Genomic DNA, 23,680 nt, shown 5'->3' with positions numbered 1-23,680 from the left:
GACGAGTTAGTCCCGACCATTATAGATATCGTCATGGGTTACCCAACTGCCGCGAGTTGTCAGAAAACCGTAAATATAGAGACAGATTGAGTCATTATAGTAACTTTTCAAACTAATATTTAAAAGAGGTACATTTGATTTAATATATATTTGTAATATACCATATAAATGGCACTACGTGTTTTATCGACGCCCCCCCCTTCAAAGCATAGTGGTACATTCCAATGGCATACATTACAAATATCCCACCACTAGAGGACGCTCTACATCCATGTTTTAATAACTCCATTTATAAAGCGTTTGTTCTTTATGTACAGGTAATTTGCTGTATTTAAGTAATTTTTTTTGGAGGAATTACATGTAAAAACATTTTAGTTTTTATTACAAAAATATAATATAATATAAACACACACTGGCACAGATCACAAGGGGAAATGCACTGTAATGTAACAGTCCCAGAAGAACATACAAGTGTAGTGTATTTGGAGGGTCGCAGACAGTTTTATATTATCTAAACCTGCAGCCAGTCTTTGGGTTGCAGCTGACAAGATTAATGAATGGGGCGAGACAACAATGATCTCGCTCGCGCGGTGCTGCCCTCTGCTGGCCAGTGGCAAAACGGCACTTCTGGCAGCTCGCTGTTGTCCTGAAATAACAGTGCTCTTCCTCCGGTGACACATTTCTTGTGGGTCAGAGCTGTGCCGGTCCGGTCTTGGAAAGGAGCGCGGAGGAGCTCTTATCGGGAGACACAAAAGCACCAAACAACCAAACGGCTGGTTGGCTGCAGGATTTTGTCGACGAGTTTATTTTCACGAGAGATGAGTCAGCGTAACACCACATTCAAGGTAAGGCTTTCAGATTTCGCTCTCGCGAGCTTGGCTAGCTGGCTAACGTCCTATCGTGCAGTAAAGCTAACTGTCTCACTGATGCTGCGTATCGTCATGGAAACAACTGCGTTGCACCGTTAGCTTACACGACGGTGTCTGTGGCACATTTGCGACTGTCGACCTGCTAAATGCATTCATAAATCACGTGTTCGTAATGCAACCTGACGTTAGCCGGTTAACTTTGCATTGACATTGAGTTCAATATGTTTTGTACATCTAACCTTGGCTTCTCCGGTCACACAACACTCACACGCCTCATCGTCGTCGCGTTATCTTCGGTCCGGGGCTAAATGCGTCCCCCCCCACCCCTTAAACCCTCACGTCAGGGCTGTGCCACATGAGGCTCGGCACTCGGCTGCGTGCCGTGCAATGTGCCGAAGACGACGGCCGACACCGCGCGGGTCGTGGGGGGGTTTACTGTGACGCGAACGACCCACTGGAGACAGTCAACCATTTATGACGAGCAGATTGCGGCGTGAGAGAAACACGTCGGCGTTACTTTGGAGGCGAACCAGACGCCGGGCGACCCGTCGTGGGCCATTGTTGGCTGCCCGGTTCGTTGGATGCATGCACACCCCATCTGTCACGCGGAGACTTCTCCTGTTTGACCCGCTTATGGCAGACGGCTTGGAGGATGCGTGGCGGATTCACCTCGTGTGCAGCGTTTCTGCGAAGGGGGGTTGCCCTCTAAAGCATAAATAGGCTGTGGTCACGTGGGAGACTTTGTGATGGGATATAATGTGGATGATAAGATGGATATCGCAGACGTATTCTTTTCATTAGACTATAACAACATAATGTATTCGTATTACATTTCATGTAATGCATGGAAACATAATGTTTCATTGATGGCTATCTTCACCTGTCACTTGAACCCCTCCTAACACGTCTTTGTTTTGCTGCCAACAACCTCACCCCATCAAGTGTACTCTCGGTCATTGACCCCTTTTGAAAATCCAGTTTTCCCTCATCAGTGTGCGTATCACCTATTCCCACCACAACACTAGAACAAGGTAATAACAGCGTACATGGCATTCATCTGCTGATGGGCTCGTGAGGCAGACAATCTTGAGACTGTTTTTTTCAGAGAAAAATGGAGCTTACACACGCATACTATTCAATATTTAGTGGTAATGGAGTTATTCATGAAGTGACTTGCTCACCTTTCGGCAAACAAATCAGAGGCTGTGGGGTTTTCTGTTAATTACCTTTGTTTCTCCAGCCCGTTGGACTCTGCATGTATTTTGTTGTTGAAATGGATATTTGCGGAAACAACATGGAGAGAGTTTTCAATGTCAACGTTGTTCGTTGTATTTTTTATTTGTTTGGGGCCCAGATGCTGCACACCTCCATTGCAGTAAACGTTAAAGGGTACCTGTTGAGATCGCGAATATGTAGCCAGATCAAAAGATAATGTGTTTCTAAAGGTTATTCATGCACTGACGGTCCAGTATTCAATAACAATACGTAGTTTAGGCTGTTCAAAGTCCCTCAACTCCGACAAGCTTCATTGCACTGGTGCTTGAATATGGCGCCGGTGGTGTGACGTCACATCGTTGATAGATCGACAGCCAACCACAGCGGATGTGTTCAGAAACCAATGTAAACAACGTCGAGCGCTCGCAAACAAATGCAGAGAACTTGAGAATAATAAAGAAAACGGGCGAAATATGGACGATGAAAGATTGTCAGATTCAGCAACGCTTCAGTGCGCAGACATATTGCCAGTTATTTACTCATGTCAAAGGTCACTATGACGTAGAGTCGTTGAAAGGAATTCAGCCAATCCGGAGCCACTTCTACACGCGTTGCTTCTTGGGATAGATCGGTGGCCTCAAACCAGTTCACGTCTGGAGTTCACGCCAAGATGGCGCAGTGCAAGGCGTTCGGTTGTCTAAATAATAAACGGACTCACAAGACTAAAAAGTTATATAAACTATGGGCTTCTTAGTCTATGCTAAAGGATCATCATAATCATGGGCGATAGTATGCAGGCAAATGATAGGCCTCTCGCTTATGGGAGAATAAAGGTGAATATATTCAGAATATTAGTAATAATCACACCAACTCTGGTGATCGCAAATGAGCCTACATGAAACAACTGGCAAACTTACCGATTTGACAGTTCTCCCTCGGGTGCAGGCCCCCGAACATGTCGGCCGAACATTGCATCAATGAAAGACATCTCCAGCGCTGGCTTATGCGTGATGTAGCTATCAAGCTCACGCTTTTGTGTAAAGCAGATGAGGTCTAATGTCACGATATCATCGGACATAAGTTCGTGTTCTTTACAACAAATGCACTCTATGTCTGTTTTTTGTGGCACACATTTCCCACAACTGCACCAAACGTCCGCCGACTTGCGTGCACGGTCCGCACGGTGAAGCATCTGGACCGGCGGTCCTTCGGCATCAACTTCATCAGAATCATCGCTATCGCTGTCACAATTAACTAAATGGGGATAGTCTGCTTTTAATGGTTCATACAAGTATCCAGTTGCTGAATCTGACAATCTTTCATCGTCCATATTTCGCCCGTTTTCTTTATTATTATCAAGTTCTCAGCATTTGTTTGCGGCCGACGTTGTTTACATTGGTTTCTGAACACATCCGCTGTGGTTGGCTGTCGATCTATCAACGATCTGACGTCACACCACCTGCGCCATATTCAAGCACCAGTGCAATGAAGCTTGTCGGAGTTGAGGGACTTTGAACAGCCTAAACTACGTATTGTTATTGAATACTGGACCGTCAGTGCATGAATAACCTTTAGAAACACATTATCTTTTGATCTGGCTACATATTCGCGATCTCAACAGGTACCCTTTAACGAGGCAGTAACCAATAAAGTATGAGACCTGCATGTTTGATTTGGTTCTCAAAAACGGTTGTTATACAGTGTTTTTATCCTCGGAATATCCTCACAAAATATCAATAAATTATACAACATACAGTGCATCCGGAAAGTATTCACAGCGCTTCATTTTTTACACATTTTGTTATGTTACAGCCTTATTCCAAAATGGATTAAATTAATTATTTTCCTCAACATTCGACACACAAAAACCCATAATGACAAAGTGAAAACTGTTTTTTGCACATTTATTAAAAATAAAGAACGAAAACATAACCTGTACATAAGTATTCACAGCCTTTGCTCAATACTTTGTTGAAGCACCTTTGGCAGCAATTACAGCCTCAAGTCTTCTTGGGTATGATTCCACAAGCGTGGCACACCTATTTCTGGGCAGTTTCTCCCATTCTTCTTTGCAGAACCTCTCAAGTTCCATCAGGTTGGATGGGGAGCGTCGGTGCACAGCCGTTTTCAGATCTCTCCAGAGATGTTCAATCGGGTTCAAGTCAGGGCTCTGGCTGGGCCACTCCAGGACCTTCACAGAGTTGTCCCCAAGCCACTCCTTTGTTATCTCGGCTATGTGCTTCGGGTCGTTGTCCTGTTGGAAGATGAACCGTCGCCCCAGTCTGAGGTCCAGAGCGCTTTGGAGCATGTTTTCATCCAGGATGTCTCTGTACGTTGCTGCATTCATCTTTCCCTCAGTCCTGACTCATCTCCCAGTTCCTCCCGCTGAAAAACATCCCCACAGCATGATGCTGCCACCACCATGCTTCACTGTAGGGATGGTATTGGCCAGGTGATGAGCAGTGCCTGGTTTCCTCCAGACATGACGCTTGGCATTCAGGCTAAAGAGTTCAATCTTTGTTTCATCAGACCAGAGAATTTTTTTTCTCATGGTCTGAGAGTCCTTCAGGGGCTTTTTTGCAAACTCTAGGCGGGCTGTCATGTGCTTTTGAGGAGTGGCTTCCGTCTGGCCACTCTACCAAACAGGCCTGATTTGTGGAGTGCTGCAGAGATGGTTGTCCTTCTGGAAGGTTCTCCTCTCTTCATAGAACAACGCTGGAGCTCTGTCAGAGTGACCATCGGGTTCCTGGTCACCTCCCTGACTAAGGCCCTTCTCCCCCGATCGCTCAGTCTGGCTGGGCGGCTCTAGGAAGAGTCCTGGTGGTTCCAAACATGTCCGGATGATGGAGGCCACTGTGCTCATTGGGACTTTCAATGCTGCAGAAATCTTTCTGTACCCTTCGCCAGATCTGTGCCTCGATACAATTCTGTCTCAGAGGTCTATAGATAATTCCTTGAACTTCATAGCTTGGTTTATGCTCTGATATGCACTGTCAACTGTGATACCTTATATCGACAAGTGTGCGCCTCTCAATCATGTCCAATCAACTGAATTTAGCACAGGTGGACTCCAATCAAACATCTCAAGGATGATCGGTGGAAACAGGATGCACCTGAGCTAAATTTTGAGTGTCATGGCAAAAGCTGTGAACACTTATGTACATGTTATGTTTTCGTTCTTTATTTTTAACAGATTTGCACAAATTTGCAAAAAACAGTTTTCACTTTATCATTATGGGTTGTTGTGTGGAAAATAATGAATTTAATCCATTTTGGAATAAGGCTGTAACATAACAAAATGTGGAAAAAGTGAAGTGCTGTGAATACTTTCCGGATGCACTGTATGTATATGTAGAGAATGAATAACGTAAAAATAAAAAAAAACATAGATAAATTAACTCTTCTAATAATACTTAGGAAATATTCTCCCCCTATATGTTAATTTTGATTTGAACACTTATTTGAAGTAGCTAAAGCTCTACATTATAAGTCCATTTCTTAGGCAATTGTCATACTCCAAGTCCATTTCTGTATTGCCAAAGCTGGTAAGGTGGCCTCTGGCATATATGCAATCAGGGCACAGCCCACATGCATGTCAATTATCTTGTTCTACACTTCCAGAGGATATTTAGAGATAGTCAACTGGGCAGTACACAGCAAATATGTCTGATGAAACCCATTGTCATCTGGGCCTTCGAGTTCCTTTAAAAAAAAAAGTGCTATACAAATAAAATGTATTATTATAATATTTGTATTGAGAAAACACAAATTAGATCGAGACACGTGTTGTTGGATCCAGTTGTTAACAATCCTGCACATGTATTTATAGAGCTAAAGTGAAAACAATCGTGACTCTTTCTTTACTCCCTTTTGGGTAGTATTTCAGCTTTCACTGATATGTTATATTGCATAACTTGATGGGTTCCGATTTGAAGTCACAGAACCTGTTCTACTCTCTCAGATGAAGTCTTGCGTACTCACAGGAAGCCTGTCTAACTTGTGATCATCTCAAAGGAAACCTGCTCATGCAATTTAACTGCTTTGGTGGCACCGTGACAATATTATTGTGTGGCGGATATTACTATTCACGATCGGGAATCCTTCAGGTCGAAGTTCTTTTAAATCTGTCAGTTTAAAGGTTGATTACAAATCCTAATTGATCTGTCAGTTGTTGGATGTGTGAAGCTTGCGATGCTCCCAACATGCTTTGCCCTACTTGTGGACTGTGACATACTGGTTTTAAAATAATGAAGGAGTGGTAAATAAACCCGGCCATTCGATTTGCATGATCTACTTTTGAGTAGTGACTGTCCCCTGGCTGGTCATTCAGGCTCAGATGTTTAGACGTGTAATAATTAATACTCCCTGCTATTTATGTTAGTTATTACAACCACAGGAGACCAGCCCGTGAGTTCTATACAAACTCATACGAGTCGGGTGATGCATCACGTGGGAGGGGACCACGTGTTTTGGGCAACCGGCTACACCTGGTTTTTCTGTTTAAGTGAGGCTGGTACACCTTGTTCATGTCCGGTGACGCGTGTGGAGAGCTGCACCATGAAGCATATCTTTGTATTCTAGAAATCTGATGCAATCCTATTGTTGCAAAAAAAAGTTTTGCATGAAAGGTTTCTATTACAAAGGATCTAAAAGTATTTTCTTAGATGCAAATTTAAATATGTATCTACTAGTCTGTTTTGTATATTAAGTACAATTTGAGGACCATGATATTTTTTTTTACAAAAACCATGTCAAGACAATGATTATAGACTTACAAGAAGTATTGTTCATCTACAAAATAAATATTCATATCTTAAATTAAAATGGAATCCCTCAGGGGCTGCTCAAATTTAGCCAGTTTTTAATCTACATCCTTTTGTGTGTCAGTAGTTTATTGTTAAGATGCTCGTGCGGTGTAGTCTATTTCATTTATGATCTTCCTGACAGAAAAAGTGAATTCCGATATTCTCTAACGTACGGTTAATTAATAGGCAGAAAAGTGAAATGTGCTTATTGCCACGATGCCTGCATTTATATAGTACAAATTGAACCTTGCAATATTCTGTGTCTTTCCAGCTTTCCAGCTAGAGGTGTGTGATCTGGAGGGAGAGAAAAGGAAAGCAGAGAACATGGCGCTGTCAGATGGCTTGTTGCTGCAGGTGAACAATGGAGAACAGTGGTGCAACCGCTGGAAACACCCCAACGATGACTCGGTAAACCGCAGACCATCGACGTATCTTCACGCAGTAGCATCTGCATTACACATCTTGTCAGATCCTCTGTGATCTTGATCTCGTCTCATCACCTTCAATAATTCTTCCGTGTGGATGTCTTTAAAGGACCGCAGCACCAGCCCCTCCGTTCTGCGCTGCGTTGCCAGCACATGGAAGGAGGGCCTGCTGAACAGAAAGAGGCCCTTTGTGGGCCGTTGCTGTCACTCCTGTACACCACAGAGCTGGGTAATGTTACACCTAATTAAATTCACGAGACTCATCCAGGGTTTTATTTGTTATCGTGTTAACGTGTATGTTGTTTGAAGAAATCCATCATAATACAAGTGAATATTCAAATGTATTGTAAATCTACCGTGACATCTTCTCTATATCCAAATTAAAACTTTTTTTAAGAGCTACTAACATTTTTTTAAAACATATTTTGTCTTCAGTCTTATTACTTGCAAAATGATTGTCCTATAATATGTACTCGTCAAAGAGAGCCTTTCATGCATTTCATCTTCAAATATATAACCCGTCGCTGTCTCCTAAGGCTCTTAGTTAAAGTTATGTAGATGCTGTCTTCCTCATAATAATAATCGTTATTGTCTTGGTCCTAGGAGAAACTGTTCAACCCCAGTATTCCATCTCTGGGACTACGCAACGTCATCTACATTAATGAGACCCACACAAGGTAAACAAAGCTAAACCTACTCCATTTTTTCTGCAGTATTTTACACTGAGCATTCCATTGGCCAGGCAAGAGGAACAGAGTCAACTTCTGAAACTACATGTTGAGCTGGTTGGCTTTTGACATGCTGTTTGGGCTTCTGATTTATGTGCAACAAGCGCTCTAAGTTTACCTGTAAAGTACAGACAGGCGCTGGCTCTCCTAATAAATGTCTTTAAGTCAACAGGGCTGATCTTTGAAACAGTGGAAAGGTAGACAGTTGAATAATTTAAAGTGTTTGTCAGTAGACACCGAACACGCATCCAGACTGGCACAAAACTCAGTCGCACATCTTAATTGCTTAACGCCAAACAGTATAAATATGAGCTTGGTGTGAATCCTTCCAAGCGGCGATTGTCGTCATGCTCCAAAAGGCACAAAAAAAGCTGAAACAAGTTTGATATTCTTTTATTTAATTTATTCTTCATTGTATTTGAATCCAAGAGCCTGGCTGAAGTCATTATGGATAAGATGCAATTGTTAGTTTTGTCTAATATGATTGTTATTTTGTCATGTATACGCTCAGCAAAGAAGAATAGACTGGCTTATTGTCGTCCCTGTTGTAGGAACGCAGTCTGTATATGTCCGCCAAAGCTGATCTCTGTTTCCTCAAAATGGGTTGAATTACAATGGGTTGAATTACCAAGAAATAACCAACTAAGTTCTGTCTTGCTAACCTTTTTTCTCTGAGCAGTTAAAATATACCTTTTTATTTTTGTGTGTGTGCTCGAGTGTATGTTTGTATGTATGAGACGGCGATTTTAAAATGAGTTTGTATTCTTTTTTCAACAGTTGTAAATATAAATATACACACAAATGATGTCACCGCATCCATCAGCCATGCATACAGTATATTTGAGATTATGTTCTCTCCCCTATATGCTTCTGTGTATACATCGGTGCACATCTCTCTGTTAATGTGTCTTGATGCAGACAGCGGGGATGGCTGGCGCGCAGGCTGAGTTATGTGCTGTTCATCATGGAGAGAGACGTCAACAAGGACATGTTCCCCAGGAACGTCGTCGACAACGTGCTCAACAACAGCAGGTAACGGCCGACTTGCCGTCAATGAGCACGTCGTGTCCCCCTCGGTGGGATGAAACTCCATTTATGTTCGTGTCCGCTTGTGTTTTTGCTCCATGGCAGGGTGGAGAGTTCTATCGTGGAGGTAGCCACGGATTTGGACGCTGCGGCCAGCCAGCCGGGCCAGGAGCACAAAGCAATCAGTAAAGTGAAGCAGAAAGCCAGGGCCCTCCTGCAGGAGATGGTGGCCAACATTTCACCGGCCTTTATCAGGTACATACCGTGTAGCAGAAATCTCAGCGCTCTTGCTTTTCAGTTACTGATTGGTATTCTAACACATTAACAACATCTCAGAAAAGTACACTCTATATTCCAGCTCCTGTTGTTGACTCTTTGTCTCTGTTCCACATCTTCTCTCACTGTTGTTATTGTTGTTCAGGTTGACAGGGTGGGTCCTCCTTAAGCTCTTTAATGGTTTCTTCTGGAGTATCCAGATCCACAAGGGTCAGCTGGAAATGGTCAAGAAAGCTGCTACAGAGGTCAGCAGAAACTACACACACACTCAGTATTGATTATACTGTCACAGCATGACCCTCTCCACAAAACATGCAACATCATCACAATACATTTCTGACGGGCGCATTGTAAATATAGATTATAGTTGCTGTCGACATTCCATGAAATGAGTAGACGAAAGGTTGCTCTTACATATTCGTGGTTACCTTCGCATTGAAAATGCGGAAGGTTATGTTTTGATCGCCATTTATTTATTTATTTGTATGCGTGTTATTCGCAAAACACAAAAAGTATTAAACCGAATCGCATGAAATTCGGTGGGATGATTGGTTATTATCCTGGGACCATTTGATTAGATTTTGGGATCAATCGGGTCTAAGGTCAAGGTCATGAAAAGGTAAAAATCTTCTTTTTACCATAGCACGGTCAATTTTTATCCAATTGGCATTCAACTAATGCCAAAATGTTCATAATTCAATGCCCAATCTTGTGATATGCGAAGGTATGCGCTCTACCGAGTGCCCATTCTAGTTTAAACTGGATTTGTGTTCCATCTGCACTGATGAATGTGTTGATTTAAAAAGGCATCTATGTTTTGTCTTTACAGCAAAATATGTCGATGGTCTTCCTCCCGATTCACAAATCCCACATTGACTACCTGCTCATCACCTTGATCCTGTTCTGTCACAACATCAAAGCCCCTCACATTGCTGCTGGAAACAACCTCAGCATTCCCATCCTCAGGTAAGAGGCCCACAGAGCCTCACGTCCAGTTTGATCAGGGAAGAGGATACCTGCTCTCTGTAGGTGGAAACACAGAGAGCAGTTTGATAAAAGAAGAAAGAGAAATCCTTGGAAGTCGATCAGAGAGGAATTAAAAATGATCTAAAGAGTGAAACTAAAGCTTGACACAGATTTTACATCGAGGGAACATTAATATCGGGGAAGCCAGGCTGACAACAGATGGTGAACATTATATTATTATATATTATATTATAACCTGCTTGAAATAATATTTGAGGTTCTGAAACAGATCTTCTATATTACTTGGGTGTTTATGGTAAAGACTAACCTGAGTTTACTGAGAACACAAACAGGCATATGATACAGACGAGAAATCAAAAAGGAAATAAACTAGATATACACAACTGATAGGTTCATCACATGAATGTGTAGAAGACTATAAGTGATGCAGTAGTTCCATGTCAACAAGATTTTTCCAAATTGTAGGGAATATTTGTCAACAAAACTCCCACTAATCCTGCATTTTAAAGAGGAATCACCACAGTTTGTAATTAATGATGCTATGTAATCACGCTTACGCCATAATCCATATTATTGGCTAGTTGTAAATGCTGGAATTTCAACATTTTGTTGCCAACTGAAAAAGACAAGGACATCGTTGCTGCGCCTTGAAGCCACATGATCAAACATTCTTTTCTTTTCAGCACCCTCATCCGTAAACTTGGTGGATTTTTCATACGCCGGAGAATGGAGGAAACAGGGGATGGAAAGAAAGACATTTTGTACAGATCACTCTTACATGCAGTAAGTCCCAATAATCTGTTTATCTTCTCCGGTAAAGGCCGGTTTATCATACCGCTCTCAAATTAATTTGATTGTTTCTTGGCATTTTCTATTATAACGCTGTATGGTGTCTTCACGCTTCTCTGAGGACTCTTTTCATTCCTGAGTGATCGGCAGAGAGACTTAAAAGCTTTTGTTACATAATGTTAGCCCATGTTGGCACTTTTTTCTCTCTCTTTAGGACGGAAAAGTGTGAAGCTTTGAAGATTCATTCATAATGCTGATGTTCAAATTCTAAAATCAATTTTTTTCCTAAATGTGTTTATCTGCAGAGCGGCAAATAAAAAAATGATCGTGCCAGCATGTAGGCTTGTGCGTAAAGTTAATAACACTGCCGCGGCACATCGTCATCATCACTTGGGTCGTACCTGATGATGTGACACAAATATCTGACTTTACGCACCACATTTAGCTCCTGGCCTCCCAAATATAATGAAGGAATATGTAGCTTCTGATCCTCCTTGGTTGTAGCCAAGTGTCATGGGTTATCAACACTCTTTGTAGAGTTGAACTTGATATCATCGTGCACACCATACCTTGAGCAGACTGAGCAATTGCTGTAAACCTGCGCGATAAAGAGACAGGATAAGTCGTCAGCGTAGATCAGGTGGTTAATCAGACTTTCCCCCACCATACTTACACTTATACAGTTTTACACTCTTTTAACTATCTAGAAAGGTCATCCATATATAGATGAAAAAGAGCAGGTGACAGTATTCCACCTTGTCGCACGCCTTTGGTCACTAGGCAGGGTGTAGATACACTCTTACCCCATCGCTCAGATTGTTTTGGACTTGATCTAAAAAAAAAAAACAATATTCAACAGTAACAAATGTTTTGCAAAAAGATAGACAAATAAATGTCCAATGTTTTTATCCAACGACATATTCAGCTTTAATCCATATTGATGGCACTTAACATTTCAAAAACAAGGTTTTCTCTGCTGTCAAAGCTGTTTGCTCGCCCACTTGTCGCACCGTGACTGAGGGGCCGGTCTAACGGCACCGCAGAATACATTCATACACACAATAACACAAAATCATACGTTTTCCTTTCTTTGTGGGTGATATTATAAAATACGATGATTCAAAGCTTCTTTCGGAAACCTTAACCCTTGTGTTGCCTTAGGGTCATTTTGACCCGAATCAATATTACACCCTCACCCCGCTTTAGGATTAATTTGACCCCATTCAATGTTTAATGTCGGTGTTCTTTCGGTAGTCAACAAACAAACATAAAGTGCCTCACACTTAAACTTGGAAAACAATATTAATTCTAATAATTTTCTGGAGGTTTTAATTGCTGGCGTCAAATTGAACCCAAAGGGTAAAATATGTTAGTAAATATAAAGGTAACAGGAGGGTGAAACATTGAATCGGGTCAAAATGACCCAAAGGCGGGGGGAGGGTGTAATATTGATTCGGGTCAAAATGACCCTAAGGCGACACAAGGGTTAAGAGTTCTGCTGCTTTTCTTCCCTTCACTGACCTAGTTCCAACTCGTAGTCAGTTTTTCTCTGTTGGGACCGTAAGTAGGTTTATAGTATAGCAGACTAAAGGGATCGCATGAAGAGTAGTAACTCGCGATGGTTACATCGGTTTGTAACTACAGCGCAGATGGTCACAACGTTGACTCCTGTGAATGATAAAGCGTTGCATTGTTTTTCCATTTAAATGTCCAAACAAAGTCTGTAACATGTTTGACATATTGATTTGTTAAGAGCAGCGGACGTCGCTGTTGTGACGCTGTTAAGAATCTATTTCCCTCCCGGTGTTTGCATTTTGCATCTTGGGAAAGTCACTGGTGTAAAATCCTTTTGAATAGACGGAATGGAAATTAGAGCCCGATTAAAACTGGAATCTGAACCTTTTTTGTTCGGCTCTAGCATTTGTATAATGTGGATTAACAGCTTTTGCTAATGAGAAAACCTGAAGTAGAACTAATGTCAATGACTGCTATGTTAATATAATAATAATGCTTTGTCGTCATTCACTACTTTTGGTGCAAAGTCTCTAAATGAGCTTTCTTCAACACAGCCAGGCTGCTTCAGTGGATTTACTTATTAGTATCAGTATTAGTCTATCATCGATGGGAATTGCTATCAATGTTTGGAGTTTGGAAGGGAGTTGTGAGTATTGAAGCATCAGTGTCTATAAGATAAGAGGTATCAGCTTAAGACATGAGCAACGGTTCTAAAGCGTGACTCTCATTCGATCCCTTTGAATCTCCAATATTACGCAACACATCCCACCTAACAGAGTTGACCAATGGACACGGTGGTCCTTCATTTTGGTAGAAGATATTATTTTATTCATGGTATGCCACAGAAATGTAATTAATCAAACTCATGGGCAGGCAGAGGTTTATACATTGCTGCTCTAATTTTGGACCTGGACATCTGGCATTCAGAGTTAGCTGATTCAAGATTCAAGATGTTTTATTTGTCACATACACACACAGGGTGTGCAGTGAAATGAAAGTGGCAATGCTCAGCAGGAATGTGCAAGGGCAACAAGTACACACTATTTACAATAAAAAACAAGGACGGAGTCGATTTCAGAACAACGCTTTTCCTCTTAAAAGTGTCTGCGCAGCAAGAGACCGCTGTTCACAAACTGTACTCCGAGGAATACTGTGACACAAAATGGTTGCCCAGTTCCCCGCGGGTGTGTTTGGGGGTCAAACTGTCGGAGACCACCACCCGCTTTTAAACAAGTATCCAGGCTGCATACACAGCACTCACTCGACTTCTCCTCCACCTTGTAGGAGTCCAAAAAAACGTTGCAGCAAATTGCAGTGTCATCAAAAGTCGCGTGACCTTTAAACACACAGCGAATGCACATTTGTCTCACTTTTGACTTCCCGCGTCACCTTTTTAATCATCTGTCTCCATCCCGCCATTCCCGCTTCAACATGTGTTCTGTGTTTCCTCGATCTTCCCTCAGTACACGGAGGAGTTGTTGCGTCAGCATCAGTTCTTGGAGATCTACCTGGAGGGAACCCGCTCCCGCAGCGGCAAGCCGTCCACCGCGCGCGCAGGCATGTTGTCCATCGTGGTCGACACGATGTGCACCGGGTCGATCGCCGACGTTCTGGTGGTTCCGGTTGGCATCTCTTATGATCGTATTCTCGAAGGCAACTACAATAGCGAGCAGCTGGTGAGCGCTTCGTAGACGTCTGTTGTTTGCGTGTGTACTTTTGCTTTGGCAACAAAGGTGTTTTCCTCAGTCATTCAAAGAAACAGAGAAGATGTTATAGTTTTCTTTTCATTCTGGTGGCGAGCGGTGGGATGACGACAATGTGTTGTTGTGAGTATCTACATGAAGTAACCTTCTGAATGTCTTCTTCCCTCCAGGGCAAACCTAAGCAGAATGAGAGTTTGTGGGGAATAGCATGTGGAGTGTTCAGGATGCTGAGGAAGAACTACGGTTGTGTCCGAGTTGACTTCAACCAGCCCTTCTCCCTAAAGGTGACTGACCCTATGTTTACATCAGCTTTTGTAAAAATAAATAACTTCAGCAGTTGTGGCCACATGTGAAGCTATTCCTATTATAGACCGTTACACAGTTTTGAATGTTCATTCCAAATGTGACCCCGTTCTTTTCTTGTTGTGGTGTATGTGAATGACATGAGCTTAGAGGAAGTCAACATGGACCCAAGCTGTTGCCGAGCAAAGCTATTTCCATTAACACCGTCTAACAGTTTTCAAAAATCAATTTTGATTTTAAATGGCTAAAAAGTGTCGCAAAGCCTCAAAATGTAGGGCTATTGCAACAAAAAGATCATGCTTTTTAAAAATTTCTCAGTATATTTATAAAGAACGGTGAGAATATTAAATGAGAAATTAATGAATACATTTTAAACTTGAAACGATTAAAAAATACTGTCTTGTGTGTCTTAATGCAGGAGTACCTGGACTCTCAGAGAAACCGTCATATTCCACCGTCGGTGTCCCTGGAGCACACCTTGATGCCCATCATTATTTCTGCACAGTAAGGGCAAACGCGAGCACACACACACACACACACACACACACACAGGTACCACTCTGACGATCACAAAACAGCTGCCCCACATTCACACCTGTAATATCACGAACCCTCGTCTCCAAGCGGGACACACTCCTCCCTCCTGCTACTTCACAGCGGGGCCTGTTATCTGAGCGCAGCACTTAAGTTTGGCAGGGGGCACTCCAGTTCAGTGCTGTCCCTTCAAAATAAAGCTGATGCAGTACATCAACAAGGACAGCAGTGCTCCGACCCAGCTGGTCTAGGGTCACGAGTTCATAACTAATGCTAGAGCCAATTGAAAACACAAATGGCAAATTCTATTTTACATAAGGTGCCCTACAGCATGTACAGTAACACTCACATGCCGAATAGTCGCCTCTCCTGTCGTGTATGGACATGTAACAACTCTGTCTGCAGTAGCTTGGAAACAAAAGGGGAGCGTGAACAGAGAGAACCACATATTCAGGAGGATAACGGTAATCGAATGATCACATTTGCTAAGATATTAATCGTATTTCAGTTCAGATTAGTGCTTATCCAAAACACAACAGGCTGTTTGTTTGCAGCATAAAGCTGTTATGCAGAAAAATACTTCACTGGGCAGACTTTTTATTTACAGTTATGTCTCACGTCAGTCGAAACAAATCCTCTAAATATCATATTAAAACATATATTTGTGGTTTCAATCATTTCACCTATGAGAGTAAACACACTGCATTTTGCACACTGTCTATATTTAATATTTGTCTATTTAATGTAATTTGTCATTAGTATTGTATTGTGTATTGTGTATGCATATATGTTGTATATATACATTTATATTTTACTTTGTATACTTCTTGTATACATCTATATCTTTCATCCCTGTTTTTTATATTTTATTTTTTATTCTCGTGTGTTTAGTTTATTGGTGCTGCTACTGCTACGACAAATTTCCCCTTGGGGATTAATAAAGTATTTATCTATCTATCTGGAATGAGCTGGTGTATGTATACCATATCAAGCTGACAATCTTCCGTCTTTATATTTACAAGTTGAATTGTTGTTGTTGTTCCAGACCTGATGCTCAGCTGTTCGAGGGGCAGGAAGAGGAGCAGCTGAACAGAGAGCTGCCCAATGACATTTTAAGACGACATCTTATTAACAACCTCGCCAAGCACGTCCTTTTCAGTAAGAAACTCACAACCACTAATCCATTGGACTCGCTACACCCTAACTACAACCTTATTACATATACCATTAAAGGCCATTATCTCCCCACCCAAGCTGTTCACGTCGGTCACAGAGCAACTTTTGGTGGATTTCTTTGTTTTGTAGTATCGAAAGACGTGTGAATGGAATCCTGTTGAAAGTCTTCCAACCAGGATGGGCCATTTAACTACTAATTTATATAAATTATCTAATTTATTTAAAATACTGGAGCACATGTTTTTGCTGCTTCATTGTGCATTCCTCTTTTGTCGTCTTCTTCAGCCCATCGTTCACCTTTTCATCCTCTGTTAAAAGTGCACCTGCTTGCCGGAGCGAAGGCTGCACACATGAAATACTATCCATCAAACGGCCTGCATTAATTGAAATCTAACACAGCGCAGCATCAGTCCATCTGCTCCACATCACTCTGAGCTTTTTTTACCGCGGGGGTAGCACGACAGAAACCGGTTCTCCCCAGCTCATTCAGCTGCATTCTCCTCAGCAGGCTCATTTGGTGTTTCGCTCTCAGCCAATCACAAAGCCTCCAGCTGGATGGCATGTTGTTTTCAGCCAATAGCATGAAGGGGAGGAAAGAGAAGAAGAGGAGGGGAGCAATGCAGTACCACTGCTCACACATGCTTTACACCTTTGAACCTAAGCTATACTCAAAATGACCACTAGTAAACTCTTGTCTTCAGGCATGTGCACGTGGACACACACGCACACACACGCACACACTACATTATTGTCAGCCTAATATCTTCGTGATGTAATCAACTCTTTTAGATGTTTTTAATCCTGTGTTATATCAAACCTAATTGCCAATGATAAACCTGGTACATTGCTCAAATGTATATGATTGGGAACTTTATTTTAAGTCCGTAAGATACCGAGTAAAATATAAAAAATGTTAAATATGGTGAGTTCCAACATAGGTTAGCCAAGTCGCGTCTGTACATACTTGTTTAGTTGTTGTCTTCAGGTCAGATAGTGAACAGCATTGCGTCTGTTTTTTAAGTCTTGAGAATAAAAATGACATATTTATGGATGATATTAGTATAATTGTTTATCTGGTGTGTGTTCTCATTATAATCTCTTTATATCTTCCTTTACAGCGGCAAATAAGTCATCAGCAATCATGTCCACCCACATTGTAGCCTGTCTGCTGCTGTACAGACACAGACAGGTAAGTCCGGCTTCTCATGTCCCCGTCTCCCGGTTATACCCAGGGTATACAGCACCCTCCTCCCTTTCCTCTATTCTCTATTACTCCTCTCTTACTTTGGTCTTTTTTTTATTAATCTCCTGTTCATCCTCGTCTCGCCCATCATCCTCTCTGACACCAAGGTGATCCAAATGTCACATACCTCTGCATGATGGGAGTGAGTGTCCCTTTCCGTTAGAGATCTCACTGTTCCTGCCTCCTCTCTTCTGTACATCAGCGGTGAGCCGCTGCCCTCTGCAGGCACACTGATGGAAGTGGCTTTCAGCGGTAAACAATTACTGAACCCGTCTTTCAGTTCTGAAGAACCGGCTTTGTGCTCCACACGACAAACTCAAGCTCCTTCTGGCATTTTGAATCCCGGTTTATGGAGTCACGAATGATCCCCGTGTCCTTCTTTAGCTCTTTTTGAGCTTGTGTCTTTACCTCCTCTCTGCTCCAGGGCGTGGCACTGTCCAAGCTGGTGGAAGACTTCTTCAACATGAAGGAGGAGATCCTGTCACGGGACTTCGATCTGGGGTTTTCGGGGAACTCGGAGGACGTGGTCATGCGTGCCCTCCACCTGCTGGGAAACTGCGTGAATGTGACCAGCGGTGCAAATCGCAACGGAGAGTTCACCATCGCACCCAACCAAACTGTACCGGCGCTTTTTGAGCTCAACTTCTACAGCAATGGCCTTTTCCACGTCTTCATTTCCGATGCAATCATTGGTATGTTGAGCCGATGGGTCGTTGTGTTCTGAGCTCAATCTGGTGCGTCGCTTTACTCGCTTCCTGGCGTGTTGTAGGTCAAATTGTCTGTTGACGTTATTCACAGTCAGCTGCTTGTTTTCTCCAGGCCTAGATTTTTACTTTATGACATGTCTCCAGCCTGCAGCATCCTGTCGCTGCAGCGAGAGCTGGTCGCGGAATCAGAGTCTGACCAACCGGCTGACGGTCCCAGCAGCCTCCCCCTCAGTCAGGAGAGACTCATCCGCAAGGCCGCCGGGCTCTCTCACTTTCTTATTAATGAGGTGGCAGTAGCACCAGTAAGTCCTGCACATTGTCACATCTTTCTATACTTTTCATTGTACAAAATGAGTCCAGCAAGTAGCATGAGGACATTATCTTGGTTGTAAAAACAAACGCCTTCATGTCCCTGTTTTCTTCTTTGCTGTGTCTGAAGTGAAATATGAAAATCCTTTAATACATGGGCTTGTGCAAGACAATAACATGTGACTAATCCATATCAACATTGGATCTTCATTAGACCGTATGCCATCAGCTCTAGCTAATTGTCACACAATACTAATCTGCTGTGTCAACTTTGGTTGTTTTTCTGATGCTGTTGAGTATTCAACCCGATTTTGTGTTGCATGTTTCACAGTGGCTCTCCCTCTCTCCTCCTCTCTGCCCCTCAGCCCTGTCAGACTATTTACCAGGTGTTTCATGATGCAGTGAGCCGGCTGATCCAATATGGAGTTCTCTACGTAGCAGAGGTCAGTTTTCAGATGCAAACCTCACTGCTTGTTGGACAAAGAAATGAGTGTAACCCCCGTGACTGATGCTGAAAGTAAACTTATGAATGATGAACTTCTTGAGAAGCGTGGTTAACAAAAGTGTCTTACTGTATGTGTAATATGTGGTGGGACGTGTCAAGGCCCGGATGGTCTGCTGCAACTTGTGTTTGATTGACAGGAGGACCAGGAAGAACTGAGTCCCAGTCCCACAGAGGAACCGTGGCCCAAAAAGTTCCCCGAGCCCCTTTCCTGGAGAAGCGACGAGGAAGACGAGGACAGTGACTTTGGAGAGGAGCAGAGAGATCGCTACCTAAAGGTCTCCTTTAGTAGTACTGGAATTCTAAAAGACTATTTTACTAACGCCCACAGAACCACCAACGGCTAGTTTTCCAGTTCTACCCGGCAACACCGAGTCACTGGCTTTCTCTCCCCGTTTTAGGTGAGCGTTTCCGCAGAGCACCAGGAGTTCTTCGTCTTCCTCCAGCGAATTGTGAGCCCGGTGCTGGAGGCCTACAGCGGCGCTGCGATCTTCGTCCACAGTCTGAGTCAACCAATGGCCGAGTCCGAGTACACCCAGAGGCTCTTCAGATACCTGCTCACCCGCACAGAGAGAGGAGTGGCTGCTTATGGTAGGACTGCAATATTCCCCCACTTACTGTACTGTACACTTTAAGATTTATGAACTAAATGTGTCCTCCAGGCTAAGTTTAAACTGGGAATAAACAACTAAAGGGAACTGTGTAATTAATTACTCCGTGTCTCATCCGTTTATGATTTGCACACAAAAAAATGTTTAGCAGTGACTTATTTTTTTATTTTTTTATTTTAAATTTATTTAACCAGGAAATGCCTCAATGAGATTAAAAATCTCCTTTACAAGAGTGTCCTGGCCAAGACAGCAGCAGCAGCACGTCACACAAAGTTCCATACAATACAACATAAAACAGTGACAGACAATATATAAAAGTTGAAAAAAAGGGTACTGGAACTAGAGTTATGTTATATCTCAGAGCAAAAATGGCTTCTGAAGATGAATTATTAATTGACTCGGACAATATTCAATTAAATAAAATGTAATTTAGTCCTTTTTTGTTTTTGTTTTTCCAGGTGAAAGTGCAACTCATTACCTGGTTAAGAACACAGTGAAGACATTCAAAGAGCTTGGGGTAAGAGTTTGTTTATGAACATGCGATATGTTGCTGACAGTGAATGGCATACAGAAGGGTCCGGGGTTCCTCCCACTGGAGTTCAGTTTGCCTTGTGTTGTGATCTCCGGTAGGTCCTGAAGCAGAGAAGAGAGAACCAGGTGTTGACTCTGGCGCTGAGCAGCACTTTTCTACCTCAGGCCAATCGGAACAAACTCCTGCAGTACATCTTGGGTTTCGCCCTGCTGTGACCGACACGTCCGGCTCAGACCCCAGGCTCCTTCCAATAAAGGGCTTCTACTGGTTACTTCTAAACAATCCCAGGTGCTACTCTGTGGAAAGCTTTACCAGGAAGTGCCTTCATGTAACAGCCGCTAACTGTTAGCTGTTAGCCGGAAGAGACTTGAAGCCAGTCTTCCCTTTTTGTTCCAGTCTCTGACTTCCCGTCTCAGAACTGTGCAGCTGATAACACACATGTATCGTCCTTTGAAGAGGTACCTCTAGGGATCACCCCCCCTCTCTTTGTGAATTTTGCCAGTGAAGTCATGAGGTTTTAATATGATCAACATTTTAAACTTAATCAGAAAATATACTCAAGCAGGTTAGTGAATAGGAATCACTTTTACAGCAATCCGAACAAAGCAAGCTGCCTTTTTTCGTCCATTCAAGTAAACAAGCAAAATATGCATAGACGATAATGGTAAACATAAACAAGCGAAGGCGGTTTTATGTTAACTCTGCTTGTTTGTAAAACTGCTGTATTCTCTCCAGTGCACTGCACTATCATACAGTAGAAGACATGTTAAAATGTAGTTTGATGAAAGGATCATTTAAAAAACAAATCCATGTACATAGGCCACAAGAGTCTCTCATTTGTTGTGCGTTTAAATGCATGCACACCAATGTCATCAACTTTAATGATATAGGAAACATTAGATAGAAAGATTTGTCTCTGCTAAATGCGTACATATCCACATTTTTATTTGCTAAATCAAAAGTTGAAATCTAATCCTCCTTAAAGATAGTTTTGGTCAATTATACTCCACAGTTGCTGATTTACGGTGTCAAAGACATGAGCAGCAAATCAGTTAACAATATATTTCCTTGGCAAACACAAAATGTACATTTTGAAAGTCTTAAAATCACAAGCATCTCCAGTTCAGTGAACTCAAACCACTACTTTCTAAGTGCGTTCAGTTACACTTTTCATCATGGGGTTTTTGTAGAAAAGTAACTTTGACTCCTTGCATAGCAGCGTGTTCACCTGTTGATCAACGGTACACAGCAGAGCACTGAGAACACTTCATGCCAGCCATCACATCCACTTAGGTTCAAATGCAACAAGCTCAGAAACTCTTAGGTCACGCCTTTCAGCTTTATAAAAGCTGTTATAGCATAACTGCTGAAAGAGTCGTTTTGCTCTAATGGATGGGCATTTGCAAAACAAAGGAGCTGCATAGTGTGGTTAAAACATTAATGGTACATATCCATTCAAACAAAAGATAATATCTCTAAATGTTAACAAGATAATGTCTCTGTTGTACTGGTGAAGAAAGGAGAGGACGTTTTTCTCCTTTGTATACTTTTATGTGCAGATTACTGAAAATTAAATAATAGCCCTTAACTGTCAGGTTTATTTATTCTTTATTTTTCTTGGTTCACCGCTTCACTTTAAAATGTCTCACTTTCATAAAATTACAGTCTGAATTTGCTCTGTAAACACACCTAAAGCAAGTTGGTCCTGATCCTTTCAGTTTGTGTTCCAAAATGTTCACAACATTGTGTCAGACTGGTTGGGAGTAAAAACTCTGTGGTAACAGAATATTGAAAATCAAAAACAGTCCACAAAAAAAAAAAAGAATCACTGATCTTGTGCATTTAGCTGATTTAACATTTCAATTTTATTTTATTTTTACTGCAAAATAACACAATATGACTGAATATTTAGACCTTGTCCTATGTGTGTTGATCAAATTCTGAATACATTGAACATAAATGAACAACATCGAAGTTAATGTTGGTGTTTAGGTTCACACCAACTGATGAAGATAAAAAAGAAGGAATGTTTGGAAGGGGGGCAAAAAAAAAAAGTTTGATACATTTTCTGGATTTTTAGAGGAGATGCTTACAACATTTTCTCAGATTGATAATGTGAAGAAGACCATGTGAATGTTAGAAATCAACATTCTTGATCTGTCAGGGCAATACAAGTAAACGGGCTGTGGGTGTCTGGTGGTAAACATGTAAGTCAATATTTATACTGAAAGACTTGTTGACGGTGATCAACAACACTGCTTGTTACAATTAACTTAAATGCTTTTTGTCAACATATTGCTTCATTCAATATTATAGACCTGCATATTTTCATGCAGTCTTTAAAATATGTGTACAAAATAACCCTGAAATGGAAACCTGTGGAGGATCGGTGACCTGTTGAGCCGCAGCATGTGGAACAGAAATGTATGTCATTTAAATGTGAATGTGATAAAAGTGATTTGATTTACATTCGAAGCATTTCTGAGCCCACAATCTGTTCAAGTCGCCATGCTGAGGAACCCCCCCCCCCCCCCCCCACACACACACACTCCGCCAAGATAAAAAAACAAACACCACGTACTGTACTGCATGATTCCTCTGGTCGCCTTTAATCATCGACATTTCAATGTGAACTCGGCTTAAACCTGAGAATTGTATTTTACAGTCATGTTGCAGAGAAAAATAGCTGAAGTTCAATTTGTTTACCTCTTGAATGTATCTCATCTGTCCCCGAAAAGGTCGGTGCGATATCGCAGAGCACTCGATGGAGTCGGTACACGCGTGATACAGTTTTTCTGAACTGCTCATTGGGATTATTGTTAAGACTAATCGCTACTGAAGCTGCATTAACAACATCCCTCTACAACTATGTAACTCTGTAGGAGAAAAGAAAGCCTGTATCTGGGGAGCAGGTGCCTTTTTAATACACTGTAGTGTTCTTTGGTTGTGCTTTTATTTGTTGTGTTTTTGTGCATGTTAACAAAAGATTATTTCGTGTGGGAATCCAAAAGAACACTAGATTGTAATTTAACAAAAACACAGCAGCCGAGAACTTGTCGTTATTAGAAGAAGAATCACCAGCTCCTGAAAAACAAAAAGTGTCACTTTTTTTGTTCTTGCTTTCTCCCAGCAAAGCACAATTGGCATTATTAGATTTTGTTTTTAAATAAATTAATGATAGATTAACAAGTGTGTCTTGTCTGTCTTTTTATTATTTTATTTTTATGGCAGGATGTTTGGGAATCTATGTAGGTATACATTTTTTTAATTATCTTAATTGATTTGATCTATATCATGTGAGGAAAAACAAGGTTTCCTTGTGATTGAACATATTTCAGTTATTTCGTCCGTTTTTTTATACAAAGCTGTTCATTTTTATGTTTAATGTCATTTAAAAAAAATCATATCTATGTTGACAGTTGGGA

The 23,680-nt window shown here is 41.7% G+C and overlaps 1 protein-coding gene across 1 annotated transcript; it reads left to right on the top strand.

Annotated features, from left to right (window-relative positions):
* Positions 1 to 382: 382 nt before the first annotated feature.
* gpam (glycerol-3-phosphate acyltransferase, mitochondrial) lies at positions 383 to 23,444 on the top strand. The gene is made up of 21 exons (XM_056429652.1): positions 383 to 845; positions 7,161 to 7,297; positions 7,424 to 7,543; positions 7,918 to 7,991; positions 8,961 to 9,074; positions 9,174 to 9,323; positions 9,490 to 9,589; positions 10,174 to 10,310; positions 11,015 to 11,114; positions 14,099 to 14,311; positions 14,509 to 14,622; positions 15,060 to 15,145; positions 16,221 to 16,333; positions 17,470 to 17,540; positions 18,019 to 18,286; positions 18,446 to 18,603; positions 18,976 to 19,053; positions 19,253 to 19,390; positions 19,514 to 19,703; positions 20,182 to 20,240; positions 20,354 to 23,444. The coding sequence occupies exons 2-21, from the start codon at positions 7,214 to 7,216 to the stop codon at positions 20,468 to 20,470; spliced, it is 2,484 nt and encodes an 827-aa protein (XP_056285627.1). The 5' UTR covers positions 383 to 845; positions 7,161 to 7,213; the 3' UTR covers positions 20,471 to 23,444.
* The last annotated feature ends 236 nt before the right edge of the window (positions 23,445 to 23,680 follow it).

Source organism: Pseudoliparis swirei, chromosome 13 (assembly GCF_029220125.1).
Source record: "Pseudoliparis swirei isolate HS2019 ecotype Mariana Trench chromosome 13, NWPU_hadal_v1, whole genome shotgun sequence".
Classification (NCBI taxonomy): domain Eukaryota; kingdom Metazoa; phylum Chordata; class Actinopteri; order Perciformes; family Liparidae; genus Pseudoliparis; species Pseudoliparis swirei.
This window is presented reverse-complemented; position numbering and strand designations above follow the sequence as displayed.